At 44.8% G+C, this 24,810-nt stretch overlaps 1 protein-coding gene across 5 annotated transcripts in view; it reads right to left on the bottom strand.

Moving 5' to 3' along the window:
- Nucleotides 1-24,810, bottom strand: part of ARHGAP10 (Rho GTPase activating protein 10) — a 626,731-nt gene that overhangs the window by 176,482 nt on the left and 425,439 nt on the right. For all 5 annotated transcript variants that reach the window (XR_003857144.1, XM_029604362.1, XM_029604453.1 and 2 more), the window contains one exon: nt 18,373-18,532. Coding sequence is in view for 4 of the 5 variants with exons in the window: in XM_029604362.1 (XP_029460222.1) it covers nt 18,373-18,532 (160 nt within the window). In the remaining variant the exon portion in view is untranslated. The remainder of the gene's footprint in view (nt 1-18,372; nt 18,533-24,810) is intronic.

Here is a 24,810-nt window from a genome sequence, read left to right as displayed (position 1 = left end):
CGCAGAGTCACACGAAGCTCCCAAACCACAATTTTGACAACTGCAGTACTAATATGAGCTTCTGTTGTGCACCTTAGGTTGTACCTTTACACATTTGATAACCCAATATGATGATATAGCTAACTTAGAAGCCCATTTACCGAAACATAATAATGTGCTAATGCATGTTGTTAGTAAATAGGCACAACAGAGATTAACGAGGCCCATTTATCAACTTGGCAATTAAGACACTTTTGGCCAATAAGAACTGAAGGCTTGCCATACTGGGTCAGACCAAGGGTCCATCAAGCCCAGTATCCTGTTTCCAACAGTGGCCAAGCCAGGTCACAAGTATCTGGCAGGATCCCAAGGGGTAGATAGATTCTAAGTTGCTTATCCCAAAAATAAGCAGTGGATTTCTGCAACGCTACCTTAATAATTGTTAATGGACTTTTCCTCCAAGAACTTGTTCAAGTCTTTTTTAAATGCAGCTACACTAATAGCTTCCACCACATCCTCTGGCAACTTATTCTAGAGCTTAATTATGTATTGAGTAAAAAAAATATTTTCTCTTATTAGTTTTAAATGTACTACTCAGTAACTTCATTGTATGTCCCCTGGTCTTTGTACTTTTCGAAAGAGTAAACAACTGATTAATGTTTACTCATTTCACTCATTATTTTATAAATCTCTATCAAATCTCCCCTCAGCCGTTTCTTCTCTAAACTGAAGAGTCCTAACCTCTTTAACCTTTCCTCGTAGGGGAATTGTTCCATCCCCTTTATCATTTTAGTTGCGCTTCTCTGTACCTTTTCTAGTTCTGCTATATCTTTCTTGAGATGCGGTGACCAGAACTGCACACAATACTCAAGATGAGGTCGCACCACGGAGCGATACAGAGGCATTATGATGTTCTCTGTTTTATTCTCCATTCCTTTCCTAATAATCCCTAGCATTTTATTTGCTTTCTTGGCGGCTGCTGCGGCTGCACACTGAGCAGAAGATTTCAATGTATTTTCAACGATGACACCTAGATCCTTTATCCTGAGTGGTGACTCCTAATGTGGAACCTTGCATTTTGTAGCTATAATTTGGGTTACTCTTCCCTATGTGCATCACTTGAAACCTGTCTACATTAAATTTTCATTTGCCATTTACACGCCCAGTCTCCCATGTTTGCAGTGTCCTCTTGCCATTTCTCACAATCCTCTTGTGATTTGACAACTTTGAATAATTTTGGGTCACTGGCAAATCTGATCACCTCACTTGCTGTTCCCATTTCCAGGTCATTTATAAATATATTAAAAAGCATCGGTCCCAGAACAGATCCCTGGCCCCCTTCCTGTCTTAAATGCAAATAAGCTAGTCAGAAATTATGACTTAATCGCAACAGCATGTATGATCAGCATCAGCCCCAATAAAATAGCCAATGATGCATGCCCAGACTATACCATTCTGTAGGAGCTTGGACCGTAAAGAGAAGAGTTATTTCTTGCTTTTCTATCTTGATGACACCGTCCAACATTCAATGTCAAGGAAGAAGAAGAATCAGACCAAACTGAATGAACTAACATGGGATTAATTTGCCATGTTCTCTTTCATGCATATAAAAAGTTTGTAAACCTTCTAAATAGGTCAATGATTACATTTATTTATTTGCTTGTTTTCTCTCATTGTTTATCCTTTTGCTCCCCAGATTCCCAACGTGAGAGAACATGACATACAGCAAAAGTACATTTTATAATAAAAACGAATACAAAACAAAACCAGCAAAAGCTAGAATGCACAGAAACATTGTTCTGTAACAAACATTCATAACCAGCTGTGTGCAGTCACCAGTACTGTTTTCAGACATTCCACAGAAACAGACAATAGATATTCTCCCACCCTCCTCCTATAAATCATAAAAGGGGCCTACAAATCCTGAAACGAAAGCCATCCACCATGAACAGGCTTTAATGTGCAGAATCAAACGGCCAGGCCTTTGCTAACTTTCTAAAGGCCAGGTGATCCTTCCTAACCCTCAACTCCTTAGGGACAGAGTTCCACAAAGATGGCCCGGCACAAGATACTGCCCTTCAATAAGTTTCTGAATACCCATGGAGGAAGTCATTGAGCACGCCCTAATGGGAAGAGCGTGGCACTCTGGGATGGATGGCAATAAGGAATCAAATGGTCATGAAGGGACTGAAGAACGAGACCATTCATAGCAAACAGACTTGTTGGGTGGGCAGGGGGTAAGCTACTTGATGTATGAGGACTCACTGATGAAGCAGTGTGCAACTCTGGTCCCCAAGAGTAGAAACTGGTTTGGGTTGCAGGATGACAAACAGAAATACCCATGAGATATATATATATATATATATGCACACATCTACTCTGAGAAACTAAATGAATTTGCATGTTTGGTTACGCTGTAAAGCAGACTGCTCTGTGGCTCTCAAACACCAGCAACTACACACCCTTGCACTAACAGTATCTCCTTAACAATATTTTGCCCAAAGGCTTAGTTTGCTCGGTTTGATTATGTTTTCTTATTGAGCTCCTTTTGACACTGTGATTAATAAAGGTTTTTTGACCTTGCTATTTATTTTTCACCTAACACAAGGGGGTTAAGAATAAAAGGAGGACAATATAACACACTAACCAACAAATAATGTAATATGCCACTTCTAGTTATAGGTGACTTAGGACCAGATGGACTAATGCGCATCTTTTCAGTTTGAATCTCTGGCAAAAAAAAAAAATGCTTACAACATAGGTCCATAAATTGGTGCTTCTACCACTTAAAACCTGCTTTACTGTGGCTTTTCTTGCATTCTGTGCCTACAGGGAGAAAAAAGGTTAGTAAACTAAGTACTTAGAAAGAGAAAAAATGAAGCCCATGTCATATACGGCTCTCTGAAATGGTGGTTTTTATTTATTACATTGGTGAAATGTCTTGTGGAGGGGCAGCTTTAGCTCTCTTGCTTTATGTTTAACAAAAAAAGCGAAAAACAAAAATAAAACTGGCTCATTAATCAAGCTAGATAAAATGCTACATTTGGATGAGTCGCGGGCTCTGAAGGGAGTCACTGTAGGTGGCAATGCATAGCTGTGGCCCATCCTCACAGGGGTGGCAGCCTCTCAGTGAATTCATTCGTCCAGTTATTCACAGAACGAGGACCCGCTCCAAAGATGTAAACCTAATACATGCCAGGTGCAGATACCTATCGGAGCACTTTTTAAAATAAATTGAACACATTACTCACTGGCCTCATAAACCTAGATTTAGGCAGGGTACCCGCACATCACATACAGCCGGCTGCAGTTTCAGTAGGCCTGGAAACAGAAACACACAAAAAAAGCACACACTGGCCAACCCTGACGAAGTGGCAGCTCAGGTGCTGGCAATGACGTCGTTGGGTTGCTCACCATCATGGCCAGCGGCATTTTGCATGGCGCTCCATCATGCTGCCTATGTGTCTGAAATCCCGGATTATGATAAAATGTGGTAACCCGGCCAGCTCAGGGTGCCAAAGACTGGACACGGGGATCGGACCAGGGACATTCCACATGGCAGCGTGCAACACTGCCCCTGAGGTTGCCATGTCTGTTTTGTCTGTTTTTTTCTTAAAGATAATTATGTTCCGAATGCTTGCATAAGATGCACAATGGACAGTAATTAGGGCTGAAGCCTCGATTGGTTGGCGCTACTGTTCACAAATTTCAAACTTGTGCTTATTGGACCCCTTTTAGTAGCAGCAAAACCGCAATTTTTTGTGGGGTTTTTTTTGTTTTGTTTTTTTTAAACTTTGGGGAATGCCATGGGAAGCTGCCAGCTCACCTTGTGATCATGAGATCACATGGAAAAACTGTTGCCAGCTGCCAGCTCTGCAAAAGCAGAAAGACGATTCAAAAGTAGCATTCAGTTTTCTGCGAAGAAAACCTACACGGCAGTTACAGATCATGCTTCTTGCTAGAGCTCAGTAAAGGTTTATTGTCTTATAAAAACTTTTATGAATGCTGCAACTGTGTGGGGGTAGGGGGAAGGGAGCTTGTAGAATATTTCTCGACTTTTTACATTAGCAAATGTATTTAATCACATTCCTCTCAGAGCTCCACTAGGATCCCCCCCCTCTCAGGCAAAATATAGATGCAGTGATCGGAGCAAACCTTTCCAGCAAAACCCAGCCAGAAGAGCAGCTAAAGGACTGCTAAGTTGGTTCTGAGAGGACCCAGTGATTATGCACAATAGACAGAGAAATTCTGCATTTGAGGGGGGGGACTTGTGACCTTGGCATCACCCAGTGGCTGAGGAAGGGATTGTTGTACAAAGCTCAGCACTTAAGCTTCTGACGTGCACTAAACCACAGGCTTACAGACAAGCAGAGTACAACTTCTAATTCACAGCTTCGAAAATGTAAAATAACACAAAACTATGTTGCCTGGCTTCTGGAAATTCAGAGTTTTTGAGGCAAAGGAGGTATTATCCCACTGCCGGAGGAGAGGGGATGGTTGGAGGCCTTGTTTAGGGTAACTTGTGTATCTGGGCTCAGTCTTAAGTACAGTAGTGGGGCTGATGCCACACCATTTACAGAAAAGACTATTTGCATGGAACTAGAAAAGTTGAGTGTAGACAAAGCTATGGGGCTGGATGGAATACATCCAAGGATATTTAAGGGAGCTCAGAGAGGTTCCGGCATATCCCGCTCATGGATATGTCCAATCAAGTTTTGGACACAGGACTTGAGAAAGGTGGATGTCACATCTCTTCATAAAAGTGGCGACAGAGGCAGCTCGAAACTACAAGCCCGTTAGTCTCACCCAGGTGACCGGAAAACTAATGGTGGAATATCTTAAATCCACTGGGTTGCAGGCTCCATGGTAACATAGTTTTAACTCAAGGAGATCGTATCATACAAATCTGATCAATTTCTTTGATTGGGTGACCAGGAAATTAAATCAGGGATGTGTTTAGTTGTGGCATATATGAATCTCAGCAAAGCTTTTGATATTGCCCCACATAAAAGACTCAAACTGAGCAGGTTTAGGGATGGCCCCCGATGTTGCTGACTGGATAAGAAACTGGTTGAGTGATAGACAACAGATGGTAATGGTTAGTAAGATTAAGAACATAAGATATGCCATACTGGGTCGGATCAAAGGTCCATCAAGCCCAGTATCCTGTTTCCAATAATGGCCAATCCAGGTCACAAGTACCTGGCAGGATCCCAAAAAGTCTATAGATTCCATGCTGCTTATCTCAGAGATAAGCAATGGATTTCTTCAAGTCCACCTTAATAATGGTTTATGGAATTTCCTTTCAGGAATTTGCCTAATTCTTTTTTAAACCTAGCTACACCACATCCCCAGGCAACAAATTCCAAAGTTTAATTATGCATTTAGTAAAAAAATATGTTCTCCTATTTGTCTTAAACGTATCACCTAGTAACTTCATTGCATGTCCCCTAGTCTTTGTAAATTTTCAAAGAGTAAACAACTAATTCACATTTATCCATTCCATTCCACTCATTATTTTGTGGACCTCTTTCATATCTCCCCTCAACCATCTCTTCTCCAAACTGAAGAGTCCTAATCTCTTTATCATTTTGGTTGCCCTTTGCATCTTTTTTAATTCTGCTATGTCTTTTTTTGAGATGCAGCGACTAATATTCACTCAGAGGAAAGGATGATTAATAGATTTCCTCAGGAAAAATTTGTCTTTGTGAAAATGACACTAAGATCTGAAAAAGTGGATATCCCTAAGGGAACAGAAAAAATGAAGAGTGATCTAAGAAATCTCGAGAAGTGGTTGAGTGTTTGATAGCTAGGTTTCAATGCAAAAAAGTGCAGGGTCATACATTTGGGGAATAATTTTGGAACAGCCCATGTAAAAAAGTTGATACATATGCAAGTTACAGCAATTTTCAAAATGGAGTCATGCACATATGTTTGCTTTGACAATGGTCCCATCAAAACTACCCGCATACAGTTATACCTGCCAGTAAGCGCACAGGAAATTTTGGAGAAAATTTGTGCACACATTTTTGAAAATCTAAAAGTAAGTGCCTGTGTCCAAACCCCTCCCCATCTTCACCCTTGGGGGTGCCTCTGCTCAGTCTGGATAAACTTATGCATACACAGGACATACCCATGCATGTTTACCCAAATATCAGGTAGGCAATTTTATACTAAGCCATCTCCATGGGTAAAGCACCATTTTATCCATGGAAATGTCTTTGAAAATTACCCTTTCTTGAGTGCACATGTCCAAGGGAAAAATACAGAGCCCTAGTTGGAGGGGTGGTTTCATAAATGGAAATAATAAATGAAGTGCACCAAGCACAACAGTGATCTCTGGAATATGAAGCGTCTTCTGGTGGCAAAGATTACTCCAGCAGCTCAGGTAGGGGAGTCTGAGAAATCTTCAGATCAAGAGTTGAAGAGACACTAACCCATGACCCCAGTGATGATGAAGGCAATTTGATCTGGGTCCTCAGTCATCTCAAGAAGGGACACTCCAGATTGTAATGTCCTGGCTCCTCCACAGAGAGGGATGGTTGAGAACTAGATTCCATCACCGGGACTTCTAATATGATCTCCCATGGTGTAGAGGTGAGAGAGACTCCCCCTGAGGGAACAAATCTGCAGCTCTGGGCAGGAGAGGTTGCAGGGTACCCTTCTTGTCACTTGCTGCCAGTGAGGCAAAGAAAGTCTTCACCAATTCTCTGACCTGGTCTAGGGGTTGCTGTGTCCTCTGATAAAGAGTTGGGGGAAAACATCCTCTTCTGAAACCAGCATGAGATCATCCTCTTGAGAATATTCTAGTGGACTCCAAAAGGAATCCCCCTCTTGGGTCAACTGTACTGGTGGACACACAGAATCCACAGGCTGTTAGGAATACAGCTTGTGGGATGGCCCGCAAGCCTCTGTGCTCACCCCAGTGCCACAGTGAGTAGTCTAGGATGCCGTCGGCATGTTCCCTTTGGCTGGGCCGCTGCCGTCTCCTCAGCGACACGCCACCATGCTGCTCCTTTCCTGGATCCTCCTTAGGCACACATGTGCAAATGCGAACATTATATGGGCCCCGTGATGGGAAACACTGAGCCCTGTGCATTTTAAATACCTGAGAAGTATTTAAAATGCACAAGAAATAAACATTTTGCAATGGAAAGGAAATTGTAGAAATATGAATCATGAAATGAAATTCCATGGGAGTAGACTCAATAACATCAGGAAATTATTTTTCACAGAAAGGTGGTGGATGCCTGGAATGCCCTTCAAGAGGAAGTGGTGAAGACAAAAACAGTAAAATAATTCAAAAGGGTGAGGGATAAACACAGAGGATCCCTGGTCCAATGGCTTCACAACCCACAAACTCAAACTGTATCCTTCCAAATCGATACTCCTCTGGTTAAGCCAACAAGGGCATGCCTTACTATCCCTGCCCTCCCTGTCTGGTAGTCTATTAGAACCAAAAAATTCAACTTGACCATAATCTTACAATGGAAAACCACATCTCGAAAATGGTAAAGACCAGCTTTTATGCACCAGTGCCAGATTAGTCAACTTCACAACAATTCTGACCAACACAACCTGGCCAACATGATACACTCTTTAATCACCAGCCAAACAGATTATTGCAATTCTTCACTCCACAGAATCTCACAACACAACCTCAAATACCTCCAATTTTTTCAAAAGTATGGCTGCAAAAAATTTGGCTGGAGCCAAATCATCTTACCACTAAGCTCATCTTAAATCAATTGCACTGGCTTCCAGTCAAAAACAGGATCCAATTCAAAGCTAGCTCTCCATATTTGTCTTAAACAACATGGCCCCAGAATACCTTTCCCAGCTTTGTTTTCCTACTCCCTCACTAGGGAACTTTGTTCCTCCCAAATGGCTCTACTATACCCACCCCCCCCCCCCCTCTGACTTCTACCACACTAACCTAAAGCAGATTTTGCCCCCGAGCTATGGAACAGTCCATTATTCTTACGCCATGAGACTTCCTACCTCATCTTCAGGAAAAGAGCCAAAGCCTGCTGCTCAACCAAGCCTTCCTCTAAGCCAGAGCTTCCTAAATCTGTCCTAGGGGACCCCCAGCCAGTCAAGTTTTCAAATCTAATTTAGTTAAGGTTTTCAAGTCTAATTTAGTTAAGGTTCTAGTTCATCTACAATCGCCTTGCCTAGGTCCTCCTGACCCCCTTTATTTTCTCTCGTCTTCCCACCTTGTTCCTTTTAGTTCCCTGTTACATGTAACTTTTATTTTCCCTTTCTTAATTTATGTTTTTTCCCCCGTTCCTTGTAAACCGATTTGATATGCAAATGAATGTTGGTATATAAAAGTTTTAAATAAATTAAAAAAAAAAAAAAGATATCCAAAATGAATATACATGAGATCAAATTTGCATACTATGCAGGCCATGCATTCAGATTTACCTCTAAACACAATCTTTAAAACTGTGACGGCTGTAATAAAATCAGTAAAGTAAACTGCCTTTAATCCTTGGCAACTGGACCTCGATCATGAGACTGTATCATCCATCACTGGACCTTCTTACTTATTGACTCTCTCTCCTGCATTACACTAGGCTCCTACCGTCACAATCGGTTTTTTCATTGACCCACTCTCCCTATCTCGCCTAATGGCCTTGGTACCTCTGCCAATCATTCTACTACCCTAAATGACCAATCTATTCCCCTGTGCCTTCAATCTTCTTATATTCCCCTCTGTCATGTTACCTTCATTGACTGGAACCCGTTACACTATTGAAATAGGAACTTAACTTGAAATCTAACTGTAATCTACTTTGAGACTAGCTTGGAAAAGACAGAATATCAAATGCTTATAAATAAATAAATGAATGAAGCACTGGGTTAAACTTGCGAGTAATTTCTCTGCATGAGGTTTACCTACTTGGAGCAGCAGTTACAACCCAAAAACAGAATGCATGGGGGTATCCTGCAAGGAGGGGCAGTGATAACCCTAATCAGAAGACATGGGGTAACTTTCACAGATGTAAGTTACAACTCTAAACAACTTGCTGGATAGACCATTTTGGTCTTTATCTGCCAGGGGTCAAATCCCGCTTCTCTCACATACACTCCTGGTGACCTTGGGCAGCCCCTTTATCTTCAATTGCCTCATGTACCCAATTAGATTGCAAGCTCTCTGAGGTAGAGACATAGAAATTAAAAAAAAATGCTGGAAACTGCTCTGTGCTAAAAACTGGAAAGTTGGTGTAAAAATTCAAGTATTATTATTATTATTATTTGATTGGTTGAATGCCTACAAGTACTCCAGACATGTTAAAAGTAAGTACAGGTGTGCTATTATTTCTACCTTCATTAAGACTGGATTCTGGGACAAACTGGGAGCTGGAGACCCAAAATGCTAGCTTAATTAAAAAAAACAAAAAAAACGATTTTGCCCCACCCAGCAAACAGACGATTAATAAGTTAATGCCAACAGGAAAGCATTAGCTCATATTGTAAAACGGCGACTACAGAAAACAGCTGGAGATCCCACATCAAATGGAATTATTGCTGCTCGCTCACTGTACGACCTTGAACTCTACATGGCTTTTACACAAATATTGTTGACAGCAAGACTATTTTGAAAGGAGTATCCCCTCCCTCTCCTCCTTCCTCTTCCTCTCCTTTTTAGCTCCAATATCTGTAGAGTAGCTGAGCAGCTGCTGTGCTAATAGCTTTTCTGGATGTTTTACAAAGTACAGCCAGATAGCTGTATAGAGCAATATTGTGTCTTTCCACGTACCAAGTAGTGCCAGTAATGGATTCTTAGGTCAGTCTATCAATTAGGATGCCCTAATCTAATGCCCACTATGCAGAGCAGGCACTCGTGGCACTAAAAGCTGAATTCAAATTGGCCATTGGTCTGTTTCTCGTGGCATTTAGTTTCTTCTGCAAATGTTAGCCATCTGTGACCTGTGAGCCCTCTCACTGGCTCCTTTCCCTCCCACTGTGCCATCCTCACCAATTCCCTCTTCTGGACTCCTGTTAACTCTCCCAGCACCTCTCTCTGCCTTGGTCCCTTTTCTTCAGATCCCGCAATCTTCTATCTGGTTCCTTCTCTCTCTCTCTCTCCCAACCCTATGATCTCTCTTCTCTGGTTTCCTCCCAGTATTAGTTTTTCTCCACCAAACTCTCCTTCCCCTCTCAGCACCACAATCGCTTACCCCTTTTCCTTCCCTTCACCAAGCCCCCTCAGTTTTCCTACTCTGTTCATTTCCTCACTCCAAGCAAGTCAAGGGTGTGTGTGACAGAGAGAGAGAGAGAGAGAGTGTTGATGTGCAAGTGAATATGGGAAGCTGTGGTGGGTAAGGTCAGTATATATATTTATTCATTTATGAGATGGTAGTCTCTGACTAATGGAAACAAACTTCTTTTGCATACAATGTACAGACAAATAACGGTGGTAACCAGAAGACAGCAGCTCTGATCTGGAGAGGGCCGAGAGCAGCCAGGCAGATTGCTACAAGTAAATAGGTAGCTGACCAGGGAGGAAAATATTCACTAATCAGAGAGGGTATTTTTTTCCTGCTCCCCCCTGCTGTGTTTTGGTCAGACAGGGAGGTCTTGTCAGGTAATCTATCCCAAGATCCCAGGGAAAGACTATTTATTCACCACATGCACGTGCCACTCTTACGGGATATTCCCTGAACTGTGTGAATTTACATTTGTTGCCAAGGCTGCGTTTTCCATTGATCAGAGAGGCTTTGTTTAACATTTCACAAGTAATTAAATAATAAATGCCAAGCTTAGCCTTAATGGATAGTTTGATTTTGGATGTTATTAGTTGATGCAGTAGTTAATTGATTTTATGTGTTTTACATTATTTTATTTAAATGTATGCTATTTTATTGTGCTGCTTTAAATTATGAATGGCAAGCTGTTATCTATGTTGATCAATTGAAAAATGAGGATTATAAATAAATAATTCTGGCTCAAAAGACACTTTTTTTTTTTTTTTGGAAGATTTTTATTGGAACTTAAAAGGTATATGCTTCTCTATGGTTTCAACTTGAAGTAGCTTGGTTACAAAAGTGTGCAGATGTTCAAAGTTGTATGTTGGCTCCGTCAAAGTGCCGTGTGTCTGTCTGTCTGTCTGTCTCTGTAATGGTAGCTTAGTTGGAGTGCTTGGGGGACAAAGGGGTTTATAGGATTACCCCCGACCTAGGTCAATCTTGAAAGGCTGATCCACTTTTCATTTTGCATCTGTGGATTTGCAGTTCTGAGAGAAATGTATTTATTTTTTATTTTATTTAAGGCTTTTGTGTACCGATATTTGTGGATACATCATATCTGTTTACAATGAACTTGAAACAACGTACAAAGAACAGGGAGCAAAAACTTGCATCTTGCCAGGGTCAGCCTTTGGGTAAGACAAGCTGCACAACTGTCCGGGGTATAGTAAAACAAGGACAGCCCTGGATGCCACTGGTATTACTCGTTGGGCTGGTCAGTTAGAAGTTCGGCCAGCAGCAGGGCCTGGGTCAGGAGTGGCAACTCAGGCAAACGCTAGCTGCAGAGAGTCCTCCCCTTAAAGGTATTCCCAGCCTGGCGGCACTGAAACTGCCTATGTACCCCTGCGCCTCTGGAGGCGGACTCGGACGCTACTCTTTACTGGTGCTGGCACTTTTTTCCTCTTTATCCACAGCTGTGCGGCTTGCTGCTGAGCTATTTGAGCTGCATGGACACAGAACACAGACGAGGCACCGGCAGCACAGAGGAAGTGACAAGCCAGAAGAGAAAGGTGGCGTGGGGTCTTCCAAACTATTGCAAGCCTGATGGTGCTGTGGAGTGCTTTATTATATCTTGCTGTCACTTGTGGTGTTGCATAAGCTTGGGATGTGCTGCCGAGTTATCTGCAAAGAGTTTTATTTTTTTTCGGTTGCTCTGTTGTGCGTAGGTCTAGATGCCATTCCAGAGAGGTCAATTATTCAGCCAGCTGTGTCCAGGTAAAATTACTCAGACAACTTTGTCTAATTTTATCTGTACCTTCAGCTTGAAAGTGTGCTGGCTGAATATCTGCTCTGAAGCTGTCTGGGTAACTTGCAGGACCTGCTGCTTACCTGGACGGAGTTTCTCGGCTGACATTATCTAGATTGTGCTGCCTGGATAAAGTGAAACCGTGACCCAGGAACACCATTGCTGCCCCTTTTTCTTTTCTCGTATGGGTAAATTTTGTCTGGATAACATTTGCACAGACAAAAGATAGCCAGGCAGCGGAGGAAAAACTTTAAACCTCAGGATTAGTCTGGCTTTCTCCAGAGGTTAGCTGGACAAACCATTCCGAGTACTGATCTCAGAGCCATTCATATTTTCCAAGCAAGCTAAATTCTTGAAAAGAAATCTCCATATAAAACTCCATTGTGGGGATTATTTATATTTTTTTTTAGCTTGTAAGAAGCACAGGAAGAGGGCTGCTTGAAGTTCTTGGTAGGGGAGGGAAGAGTGCAGATTGGGAGGGGGGGAGGGAACAGTAGGCACTGGGAGAGTAGGTGGGAGGGAGAACAGTACTTGGATTGTAGGGGAAGAGGCAGAGTACAGGATTAGGAGGTTGGATGGGTGGGGGGGAGGGAGAGAGAACTAGGACTTGGGGATGGGTGAGGACTTGGAAAAAGAGCAGGGATTGAAGTGGAGGATTCAGCAATTAGGTGGAGAGCATTAGATTGGCTGGGGGTGATGAGTGAAGGGGGTGACATGGGAGCTGTAGGGAGCTCAGTCTGCAAAAAAATAAAAGGGAATCCATCCACAATCCTGGGATCCGGGACAGGAGGAGCACCAGCCATGAGTGAGGCGGCGCAGGGCAGCTGAACCTGGGTGGGCAGCATGGAGGGAGGCATAAATGTCGGGAGACAGAGGAAGAAGAGAAAGGGGCAAACAGTGAAGGAGAGAGGAAGGGGACAAGAGTGAGAGAGGGGAGGAATGGATGGAAGGAGGGAGAAGGATGAAGAAGGCTGGGAGGGGAGAGAAAGTGCCTGGAGGAAGAGGGGAGAAGAGAGAGAACGTGCTTACAGGGAGGAAGCGAGGAGAGAAAAATGGATGGAAGGAGGAAAATGCTAGGAGGGGTGAAGGCGAGGGAGAGAGTGACTAGGGAGAGAAAGTTGAGCTGGGGTGAGGCGACGGATGCACCATCAATTTTTGGCTGGGGAGCCATTTGCCCTAGCGCCAGCCCTGGATCTGCTAGTCAGAATTGACCTGCATCAGCTGACAACCCTTAGGGGTGTCTGTGTGTCTGCAATGCAAGCTCTGTCTTAGCGCATGGGATATGTGCATGGTTGCAATGTTCTGCTAGAATGTCATGTGTGTACACACGTGCGTTTGTAATGCTACCTATGTCCAAGTGCCTGGTGTGGGTGTGTGTGTATACCGGTAGCTCTTCTGGCATGCCTGGGAGAGGGGCTGGGTTTGTATGTGTGGAGTGCTATCTCTGTGGGAGTACCCAAGCATATGCTGCACGGTAGCGGTGTTTTTTAGGTGTATGCTATCATTGATCACATTTCTCTCACTCCTCAAAAGAGAGGTCTATAGCAGATGCCAAGTGTTACTGACCCTTTCTCTTAGGGATATTACCCTTCATACAGCAACAAGACTCAGGAACATATACCATTTCCTTACCATAACACACTTTGGCAATGCAACCCACCCTTGTCTCAATCTCCTAAACTTACTCTCCACCTCAATTTACAATGACCTCCATCCTTCCAGCACTGGCTACATTTTTGTATTCACAAAGGGATCAGTATATACAGTACAATGGCTTTTCTCTTTTACAGGGGAGCCAACGAAATAAAACAAGAGCAAGCATGCATGTTGTATGTATTTCAGCACACATTTTCTTACTGCGCATGCTAAAAATAAAAGTTAACTCCCAACGCAGTAAGCTAATAGTATGAAAATGCACTGGGGATTTAAAAAACAAAAATGCAAACTTAAAAGCGTGCACAAAATAATGAACAGCATGAGTTAAGGGCATAACATTTGTGCTCATATATTGTGTGCACAAAAGCTGCACATATACTGAGATCAGGGCCCCCGACACCACAAACTCCAGGTTCAGTTCTACAGACTAACACTAGCCCCTGAAATTATTCCAGCTCTGACCAGGAGTTAAATTTCCAGCATTAAGAAAACAAGAGTCAAGCCTACGCACATCTCTGCATTGGGGAGCAACAGCTCATGCCTTAATTAACATGGGATTTGCATGGAGGAGCACTAAGCTGTGCGCATGTTTTTTTTGCTCACAAAACTCCTTACTACATCAGAAGTACAGCTGTACGCACAAAAACATTTGCAGAGCCACCCGGCTAGCTCACATCATCACGTCAGGGCCAGAAATTACTGTTGCAGGTTTGCAGGTTCTGTGGTATGCAACAGGTTCTTTATCTTCCTACATCTTGAACCATAATTCTGCAAGGATGGTCTGGGTTTAGTACTGACACAAACCATAAACTTTATTTCTTCTCTGAAATGTCAAAACCAAAGGGGATCTTGATTTCTGAAAACCGAAAAACAGCCTTGTCCATTTGAGTTCCTCTTCATGTGCCCTTCTTCCTGTGGGTTCTCAATGCTTGCTATCAATGCCATGGTAACATGCCACCGTTACAAGCAGGGTTTCCTGGTTTCACAGTGGTCTAACTTTATCTACAACCACCATGCTCGGCAACGTTGCTGGGTCTGGTTCACCACTACACTTTACAGAAAGATACCATTACAATTTAAGGCTTGAAAAATTAGGTCAACGTTACTGTGAGTGGCTTGCATAAAATGTATGTATGTGTGTGTATATATAATATAGATATAGATATATATGTAACTGTAATTACACATCTATCATTTATGTCTAAGGCCTTTGAGAAAGCAGCGATTACACAAATTTCAGGATTTCTGGAAGATACTAGGGGCTTGGGAGTTTTTCAGTCTGGGTTCAGATCGGGCCACATTACTGAGGGGGTACTGTTGTCATTATCTGGCAAGGTTTTGAGACTTTTAGATAAGGGGCATTCTGCTTTTCTGGTGCTTTAATATTTTAATTGATAGATGCTGTCGTGTGGGGCTCTTCTTTGAGTCACCGGGTCCAATGTGCACAGATAGTTGATGACTGCTCCCAGGAGGAGTTAGGGGGAACAGACATTCCACACAGGTTCATGCCAGTCACCACTGCTCTTAAATATCTTTAGGTGCCCCTTAGTGGGTTTCTTTCAGGAACTGGATGTCAAATGCTATCTTCATGCCAATGACGTCCAGTTCCTGATCCTGGTGCACTGTGGTATTGGGGAGGCAACTTGTCAGTTGAATTATCTGCTTACAGAAAATTTCAGGTTGGGTAAACGAGAGCCGATTAGTGTTAAGTCAATCAAAAATGGGGATTCTGAGTATTGGGAATCTGTTTTTGGAACCTGTTGCTTTCTCAGTTAGGCGATTATGTAATCCCAATCTCATCTAAAGTTAAAAGTCTGGGGGTGTTATGTGAGACTTGGGCTTTTTCTTTGGAGCCCTTTATAAGCCAAACTTGTACAAAGGCTTAGTAGCAACCAAAGAGAAGTCGGCAGTTGAAACCTTTGCTAGATGATTCTGCGGTGAAAGCTATTGTTCTTGCCCTTGGTCATCGGAGAACTTGCTTACTGTAACAGCTTGTTGGCCGGGTTACCGAATGTTTTGGTACGGAAATTACAATTGAACCAAAGTAGTGCTGCATGCCTGGGGTGTGGGAAGGCCAGACGGGAGAGAGTCTCTAAGTTACTGCCTTCCAGTGGCAGTAAGGGCTAGGTTTCTCTTGCATTCGCTTACCTTTCGGTGCTTACGTTCTGGTAAGCCAAAGGGTTTGGGTGCCAAATTGGCCCTGCATAAACCTAACCACGTTCCCAGGAGGGCGGAGTGGAAGTTGTGTATGATTATAAGTTCAAGACTAGTAAAGGGGGGCAAAACGTGCTTTTTCATCTGTGGCCCCCTGAGGCTTGGAACGCTTTACCAATGGCTATTAGAAATGAGGCAAATCATTTAGAATTCAGGAAACTGGTTAAGGCATATTTATTTCCTTTTAACCGGTGGTGCTGAAGGATGGCTTTGGGCATCAATATTATGCAAAGCAGCAGCAGGATGATGAGGAAATGGGGGTTTCGTAAGGGAGGGTGGCAACTATGTAACTATGAAGATTTTTTTTTTATTATATATGTTGAAATTGTAATCCGCATTACAGTATTTTTTTTTTTACTTTTTATGAGGTATATAAATGTTTCAAATAAATAAATAAATATATAAATATATAAATACTTCTTATGCACTGCAGTGCAAACCAATATCATAAAAATGAGATATCTATCTACAGTGATCATTAGAGAATAATATGAAAACAGAGTGGAAGAGATCTTAAGAGGTCACCTCCTGCATACATCACTGAAGAGAACTGTTTGTCTAATCCTGCTCTTAGAACCCTCCATTTGGCACACATGATCTGCACTACCAACAAGCTTTACACAGGGAGATATAAGGATCTAAAGACCGATTCTCTGGAAGAAAGGAGGGAAAGGGGAGATAGAAGCATTTTCAGATCCAGGAGGCCTCAGTAAGGAACCAAAGGCACCGTTTGCTATGGAATATAAGAGTCAAGGACAGGGGGGGGGGGGGGGGGGGCACCGAATGACACTGGAGGACGGAGGAATGTGAGACACCACCTTTCCACCGAGAGGGTGGTGGATGCCTGAGCCCAAACAGTGAGAGAGTTTAAGCATGCTTGAGACTGGCAAAGAAACCACAGCAGTGGGGCAAAGGAGGAGGGAAAAAAAAACCCCAGGTGATCAGGTAGGAGCAGGTGCAGAACAGTTAGGTAGGTGCAAATGGGAACACTGGGTGAACCCAAGTCATCCTAATCTGCTGGCTCCTTCTCTGTTTCTGTTCCACCACCTCGCTTGCTTTTGCGCCAAGGCTCAAGTACCCTTAAGGGTTAAAAAGTTCTTAGTGCCTCACCTAAATCTCCACTGCTGCAGTTTAAACCTAAGATGCCTGATCGTTTCCCCCAGTGGAGCAACATGTCCCCATCCTAACTGTAATTCCTTTTCTGCATTTGCAGTCTGTTTATTTACCGGTAAAGTTATCTATCTGAGCCTCAAGTCAAGTAATGACCTAGCTCTCAGAACTTGGCAGCAAATTTTACTGTAGTAATTAGTCAACAAGGACATCAATTCAGCAGATCGTGCACAGAAGATCAATGAAGGTTAGTCACAAAGCATGTGAGCGCCCATTGTCCTAGGCCACGCTTACTTTTTTTTTTTTTTTTGGTCTTCTTTGCTTAAAAAAATTACCATGCGTTTCATGATTCTGGTTATGTCTATTATTCCTTGTTCTGAGGCAAGTTACAAAAAAGTTGTGTTGCTCCACTAATGACTGGGCAAGGACTGCCATGTAATTCCATAACGGTAGCTTCCTCTAGCGTTGACAAATACTTCAGAAGGCTAAGGCGGATTTCTCAGATTTCTTCTATCTGTCACATCCTCAATCTATCACTCTCCACTGCTACTGTTCCTGCTGCCTTCAAACGTGCTGTAGCCATACCACTCCTTAAAAAACCCTCACTGGATCCTACCTGTCCTGCCAACTATCGTCCCTTCTCCCTCCAAACTACTTGAACACGCTGTTCACCACCGCTGTCTTCACTTTCTTACATCTCAATCAATTCTCCCAGCAAGTCATCTCTCTTCACTGCAATCTGCCCTAAATTCAGCTGCGTGACTGATCTTTCACCAAAGTCACTACACCCATATAACCCCTCTTCTAAAGTCACTGCTTTGGCTCCCTTATCCACTCCTGCATTCAATTCAAGCTTCTCTTTCTCACCTACAAATGCCTTCGCTCTGCAGCACCTCACTACCTCTCCTCATGCACTCTGCTCGTCGGATAAGTCACTCCTATCTGTGTCCTTCTCCTCTACTGCTAATTCCAGACTCCGTGCTTTCCACCTGGCTGTGCCGGGTGCTTGGAATAGTCTTCCTGAACTGGTGCGTCATGCTCCCTTCTCTTGCCACGTTTAAATCCTCCCTAAAGCCCCACCTTTTTAAAACCGCTTTTAAATCTTATGCCTGATTGTCTGGTTTTAGTCTTAACTAACTTTCTTTTCTTTTTAATCATTATCTTACTTTATGAAACACCCCAAATCTCTTGTCCCGTATGTTTGTCTTATTAGATTGTAAGCTCTATAGAGCAGGGACTGTCTTTCTGTAAGTTTGTACAGTGCTGCGTAGATCGTGTAGCACCTATAGAAATGTTAAGTAGTAGTAGTACTAAGGAAAACACGATTCCATTTAAAGGAGAGAGAAAACGCAGCGCAGAGCAAAATTAGACTTCTACACGGTTGGCTCCTGAGATGCAAGCAGGATCACTTACCTTCTCGTGGTTTTCTATCAGGATTTCCACCACAATGTTTTGAAACTTCAGATCCATGATGGCTGCCACAGTCTCCTCCTGCGGCCTCATCAAGGTGGGTCCAAACACCACGCCCAGGTTGGCCACAGTCATGAGGTTTCGCTTGGCGTGCTCAGAGACACTGAAAAGAAATGGGAAAACTCGTTGCTATTTGCTCTCGGAGAAGATGCTGTGCAACTTACAAAAGACAAAACACACTGTTCCCCTTGGCTGCATTTAGGTCATTTACTCTGTATAAGGTTTCTATTAACAATAACATGCTGGGTTCTATGAGGCAGAAAAACTTTTTTTTTTTGGAGGGAGGGGGTCGCGGGGAGGGGGAGTCCATAGTTTTTAACAAAACATAACTTAAGGCTCTTGATAATATTCCTTGTTCGCACTCACAGAACAAAAACAAAGAAGCTGCACATGGCAATTTACAGGGTTGTTTCACAGCTCAGTAGGCCAAGAGCAATAAGATCTATAGCATTCCCAGTGCTGGGATTAGCAAAAGCAGAGCTTCAAAGCTCCGCTCTCTCCTAAATACCCTCGGTTGCTGGCACCTTCATTAGCAAAATGCTTATTATTAGAGATTTTTTATTTCTGCCATCGTCTCCAAAATACATAAGCACAGCAGGCCGCGTGCTTGTTTTGGAATCTCTGACTCTTAACTATGCACAGGGTTATAATGACTAGCTAAGTGCCAGGGACTTGAAAATAATGACTGTGTCTACGAATGCTAGATTCAGAAGAGAACTGGACAGAAGACTGTACTCCCTACATCCTGGGTGAGGTTTTCAAAATAGAAACACTCACCCTGTAGCAATTAAAAATTCAATTTTGAATCCACTAGGGTTTTTATAAAAAGAATTTAAAAATGCAATTGCTTTCATCAAATAGGAGCAGACACATGGCACAACTTACATTACTCACGCAAAGGAAAATTAGTTTCTTTCCTGATAATTTTCGTTCCTGTAGTACCATGGATCAGTCCAGACTCCTGGGTTTTGCCCCCCCTCTAGCAGATGGAGACAGAGAAGTTCTCAAAACAAACTCCGCCTTATATAGGATGGTGCCACCTACAGTCCGGCAGTATTACTCAATGTCAAAGCAGAATGGCTCTCAAAACCACTATAACTATGTACAAAAACCCATCAACAAGAAAAAAGAAATAACGGGTTCACTGAACCACCAGGAACCTGAACCTGAAGAACTACTTAAGGACGGCCAATCCAAATTTCTGCAGATCTGAAAACGAACTAAATAATAAAAACCGAGCGGACTCTCCCTCACTTCTATGCTTCTGACGGGCGGGACTCTGGACTGATCCGTGGTACTACAGGAACGAAAATTATCAGGTAAGAACCTAATTTTCCTTTCCCTGTAAGCACCCAGATCAGTCCAGACCCCTGGGATGTACCAGAACTTTCTTACCTGGCTGGGACCCGGAGAGGCCCGCTCGCAGCACTCCGCCTCCAAATCCTCCTGACCCCGGCGCTTATACATCCAGTCCGTAATGCTTCGCAAATGTGTGCAAGGATTTCCAAGTAGCCACCCTGCAAATCTCCTGTGGAGAAACCATCTGGCACTCTGCCCAGGACACCGCTTGTGAACGAGTAGAGTGGGCATGAAGCCCAACTGGAAGAGGCCTACCACGCAGTAAATAGGCCGAGGTGATAGCCTCCTTCAGCCAGCGAGCTATGGTAGTCTTGAAAGCCATTTGACCTCGTCTGGGACCATTCCATAGCATAAAAAGATGGTCCGTTACACGAAAGTCATTTGTAACCTCCAAATAGCACAGCAACACTCTGTGAATGTCCAGCTTCCGCAAATCCCCAGACAAGGGGTCCGATCGGTTCAAATCTGTAAAGGCTGGAAGCTCCACCATTTGGTTGACATGAAAAGAAGAAACCACTTTCGGAAGAAAGGAAGGAACTGTCCTTAAGGAAACCTCCAAATCCGAAATTCTCAAAAAAGGTCTAGACAAAAGCGATCTACTTCTTCCAAACAAATCGGCCCTTGATGCAGTAGGTCCGGAAGAACTGGAAACTGTAGCAGCCCCTCTACCGCCAAAGTGAGGAGGTCCGCAAACCAAGGACGTCTCGGCCATTCCAGAGCTACCAGGATCACCTCCGTCGGGTGAATCTCTATTCGTCTGAGCACCTTGCCAATCAATGGCCAAGGCGGGAATACGTACAGCAGGACCTCGGTGGGCCAGGGTAGCACCAGAGCATCCACCCCTTCTGCTCCTGTCTCTCTGTGACGGCTGTAGAACCGCAGGGCTTTGGTATTTTGAAACATCGCCATGAGATCCATGCTGGGCATGCCCCACACCTTGCATATAAGCTGAAAGGCTGTATCCGCCAACTCCCATTCCCCGGGATCTAGGAGGTGCCTGCTGAGAAAGTCTGCCTGCACATTGTCTATGCTGGCAATGTGCGACGCTGCTATGCTGACTAAATGCTGCTCTGCCCAACCGATCAACTGGCAAGCTTCCACCGCCACCTGACGACTCTTGGTTCCTCCTTAGCAATTGATATACGCTACCTTGGTCGCACTGTCCAAGAGAATTCTGACAGACCGCCCCTGGAGGAGAGGACGAAATGCTTGCAATGCTAACCACACCGCTTGAGTCTCCAGACGTTTGATCGACCACTGTGACTCCTCGGGAGACCATAAGCCCTGTACCGATTTTCCCCGGCACACCGCCCCCCCCCCCAACCGGAGAGACTGGCATCCAGGGTGACCACAGTCCAGTCGGGCATCTCCAGGGGGACTCCCCGGAACAGAGTATCCGCAACCAGCCACCAATCGAGACTGGACCGCGCTGCATCTGTAAGAGGAAGAGGAAACAGTTCGGAGACTGGATTCCAAAAAGAAAGCAACGCGGGCTGCAAAGGCCGCATATAAGCAAAGCCCCAGGGTACCAGTTCCAAGGTTGAAGTCATTGAGCCTAGAACCTGCAAGTAATCCCGGATCCTGGGAGGGCATTTGAGCAATAAGCCTCGCACTTGATCTTGTAGCTTGGAAATACGTTCTATGGTAAGAAATACTCTGCCCTGCTGAGTGACGAATAGAGGCCCCAAATATTCCAAAGATTGAAAGGACACGAGCCTGTTCTTGGAGAGATTGACCACCCAGCCCAGCAACTGAAGGAGCTGAAGCACCCTGTGAATCGCCACCCGGGCAAGCGGCTCCGATTTCGCTCGAATCAGCCAGTCAACCAAGTAGGGATGCACCAGAAGACCTTCCCTCCGGAGATGAACAACCACCACCACCATCACCTTGGTGAACGTCCTGGGCGTGGTGGCAAGACCGAAGGGCAGAGCCCGAAACTGAAAGTGCTGACCCAGTACCGAAAAGCGAAGAAACCGCTGGTGATCCTGAAGGATGCCAATACAAAAGATAAGCCTCCGTGAGATCCAGGGACGCCAGAAACTCTCCCTTTCTCACAGAGGTAATGATGGACCGGAGCGTTTCCATGTGAAAACGTGGCACTCGGAAGCATCTGTTTACTCTTTTGAGATCCAGAATGGGCCGAAAGGACCCTTCTTTCTTTGGCACCACGAAGTAAATGGATTAACGCCCCTTCCTTCTTGCCTCCACCGGCACTGGGACGATGGCTCCCAGCTGTAGCAGTTTCTGCAAGGTGTCTCGAACTGCTTTTTGTTTGGTGGCGTACCTGCAGGGAGAGACAAGAAACCGGGCCCGAGGGCGCCATGCAAAATCTAAAGTGTAGCCTTATCTTATCACGGTGAGCACCCACTGGTCTGTTGTCACCTTGGTCCATTCCTCGAAAAATAGGGATAGTCTGCCCCCTACCGCAGGCACCGAGGAATGGACTGGCGCCCCTTCATTGTGAAGACTTGGCCCCCGACAAAGCCTGGGCGGTACTCACTTTGCTGAATCTTTGGCCACGAAAGGACTGGGACCAGGACTCTTACCTTGCCGGTGCTTGACGAAAGGAAGAACTAGGCGCTCTAGCTGGACGCAAACGCCAATTCCCTCTGAATCTGGCCCGGGAGGAAAAGGCACCTCATGATCGAGGTCTGTTCTCCAGTAACTGATGAACCTTATTTTCTCCCAGAGAGTGGATCATATCCTCCAAATCCTTTCCAAAAAGCAATTTTCCCTTGAAGGGCAAAGATCCCAGCTGCGCCTTGGAGGACACGTCCATCGACCAGTTTCGTAACCATAGGAGTCTACGAGCTGAGACTGCCGACACCAAGGATCTCGCCGACGTCCGCAGCATCAGCACAGTAGGCCACTGAGGCTCCCAGATGGCCTGCTTGAGCAGCCTCCTCATCCGAGAAACCAGCGTTAACTTGTCAGTGCTGCACCCAGCGGAGACCCGCTCGTAATGCAAAGTTGCTGCACATGGCCGCCCGAACACCCAGTGCTGAAACCTCAAAAATTTCTCTTAGGCTGTACCTCCAACTTTCTGTCCTGCTGGTCCTTGAGTGATGTCGCCCCTGTAACCCTGGATTGTGATCTTTTTGGTAACTGCGGACACCGCAGCATCCACCTTGGGCTCTCGCAGCAGGTCCAAAGCCTCCTCCGGCAGAGGAGAAAGCTTATCCATGGCTTTACTCACCTTCAAGCCCAGATCCGGGGCATCCCATTCCCGGAACAATAAATCCGTGGCCGAGAAATGAGAAGGAAAGGCGGTAGCCGGACCTCTCAGGCCCAACACAGGATCCGTAACCCCCAATTTGGACTCCTCAGGTGGATCTTCAATGCCCAACTCAGCCAGAATAGAATGGATAAGTGGCTCCAGCTCCTCCTTCCGAAAGAGGCAGACTACCTTAGGGTCATCTCCTTCCGCAACCTGAGAACCTGTGACCGTCCCCTGGTGCTGTAGATCAAGGGTCCCCATTCACCCCCTGCGGGGGCTTGGACAGAAGATCCGGGTCCCCTGGGTCCATATCCTGCCCAGAAGTATCCGTTTCGGTATCAGACTGAGGAACCGCAGTATGGAGGGGGCATTTAGATTTAGCTGGCCCTGAAGCCCCCTTAGACCGGGACCGTTTCTTAGGCAGAGGCTTGGAACCCAAAGAGACAAACTTTCCACCGGGCTGTAACTTCCCTGCCTTCCTCGCTTTAAAAGCTTTATGGAGCAATAAAACAAACTCCGAAGAAAAAGAGGAGGAGGAGGAGTCTGAAGCCCCCTCGGGGCTATCCTCCGTTGCAGGGGAATCAGGCTGTACAGGTTCCCTTTCCCCGGGAAACCTTTGCTGAGGAGAAAGAAGAGGTGGTAAAATCAACTCCCCCATGGCTGCCTGAGTAGCAGACCTGAATGTCTGCAAAATGGCCTCCGTTCCCGCGCTGAGCGGGAACGGGTCACCCCCAGCCTGACCAACACCAGCTTTACCTGAAGAAGCTTGGGCAGAGTTATTTTTAACCATATTTTTCCTGTTTGCAGCTCCTGAGGATCCCTTCCCCTCCCCCCCCCCCCCCCGGCAGACACCCCGAGCACAAGCCCTCCCGAGAGAGGCACACGCGGCACGAGGCAGCCCACGGCATCGGAGGAAAAGGGAAAAGCACCCAACACAAAAAAACTTGCAAAATTGGGCATCCCCGCAGCAAAACTCGGCAAAAACAGAGAGGAGAGAGAGAGAGCCGCTGTGTTGCCGAAAACTAAAGTAAACTAAAAGATTTTTTTTTTTTTCTTTAAAACTTGCCCGGCAGTGGTCCAAGTGCTGATCCTTCAGGGTGGAGTGAACCGGGCTCCCCGGTATCACACCCAAGTTGCCAAAGAAGAAAAATAGGGCCTTCAACCCTGGCTTGCAGCTGCCGCAATACCAGTGGGGGATGGCCCTCACAGAGCCTCACGACCCCCTGGGAGGCTGAAGATCACACTGCTCTCAAAGATGTTCTCCTTTTGTGCTTTTTAAAGCACAAAATTTAAAGCAAAATTTCCTAAATCAGAAAGAAACAACTACAAGCTAATTCTGACTAACTCCTAAACTAAAAACTAACACACAGACCAGACTGTAGGTTTTGCACCTCCACCATCTGCTGGAGACAGAGAAATACTGCCGGACTGTAGGTGGCACCATCCTATATAAGGCGGAGAGAACTTCTCTGTCTCCATCTGGTAGAGGGGGGGGGGGGGGGGGCATAACCAGGAGTCTGGACTGATCCGGGTACGTACAGTGCACTTTTTCACATTCATGTGCGTAAACACACACACACACATGGAGTATGCATATACCTGCACAAGCATGTGAACACACACCATGCACAGGCATGCAATGATTCGCTGTCTGGTACTGTGTACTCCACTTACTACTACTTACCATTTTAAGAGCACTACTAGACATATGCAGTGCTGTAAAGATTCACATAAAGCACAGTCTCTAAACTAGTCAAGACAAATATTCATGACACAAGAGTCTGTGGAAAGTGTTTTTATTGTAG

Source organism: Rhinatrema bivittatum, chromosome 1 (genome assembly GCF_901001135.1).
Source record: "Rhinatrema bivittatum chromosome 1, aRhiBiv1.1, whole genome shotgun sequence".
Lineage (NCBI taxonomy): Eukaryota > Metazoa > Chordata > Amphibia > Gymnophiona > Rhinatrematidae > Rhinatrema > Rhinatrema bivittatum.
The sequence above is the reverse complement of the archived record's forward strand: the minus strand, read 5'-3'. Positions and strand labels throughout refer to the sequence as shown.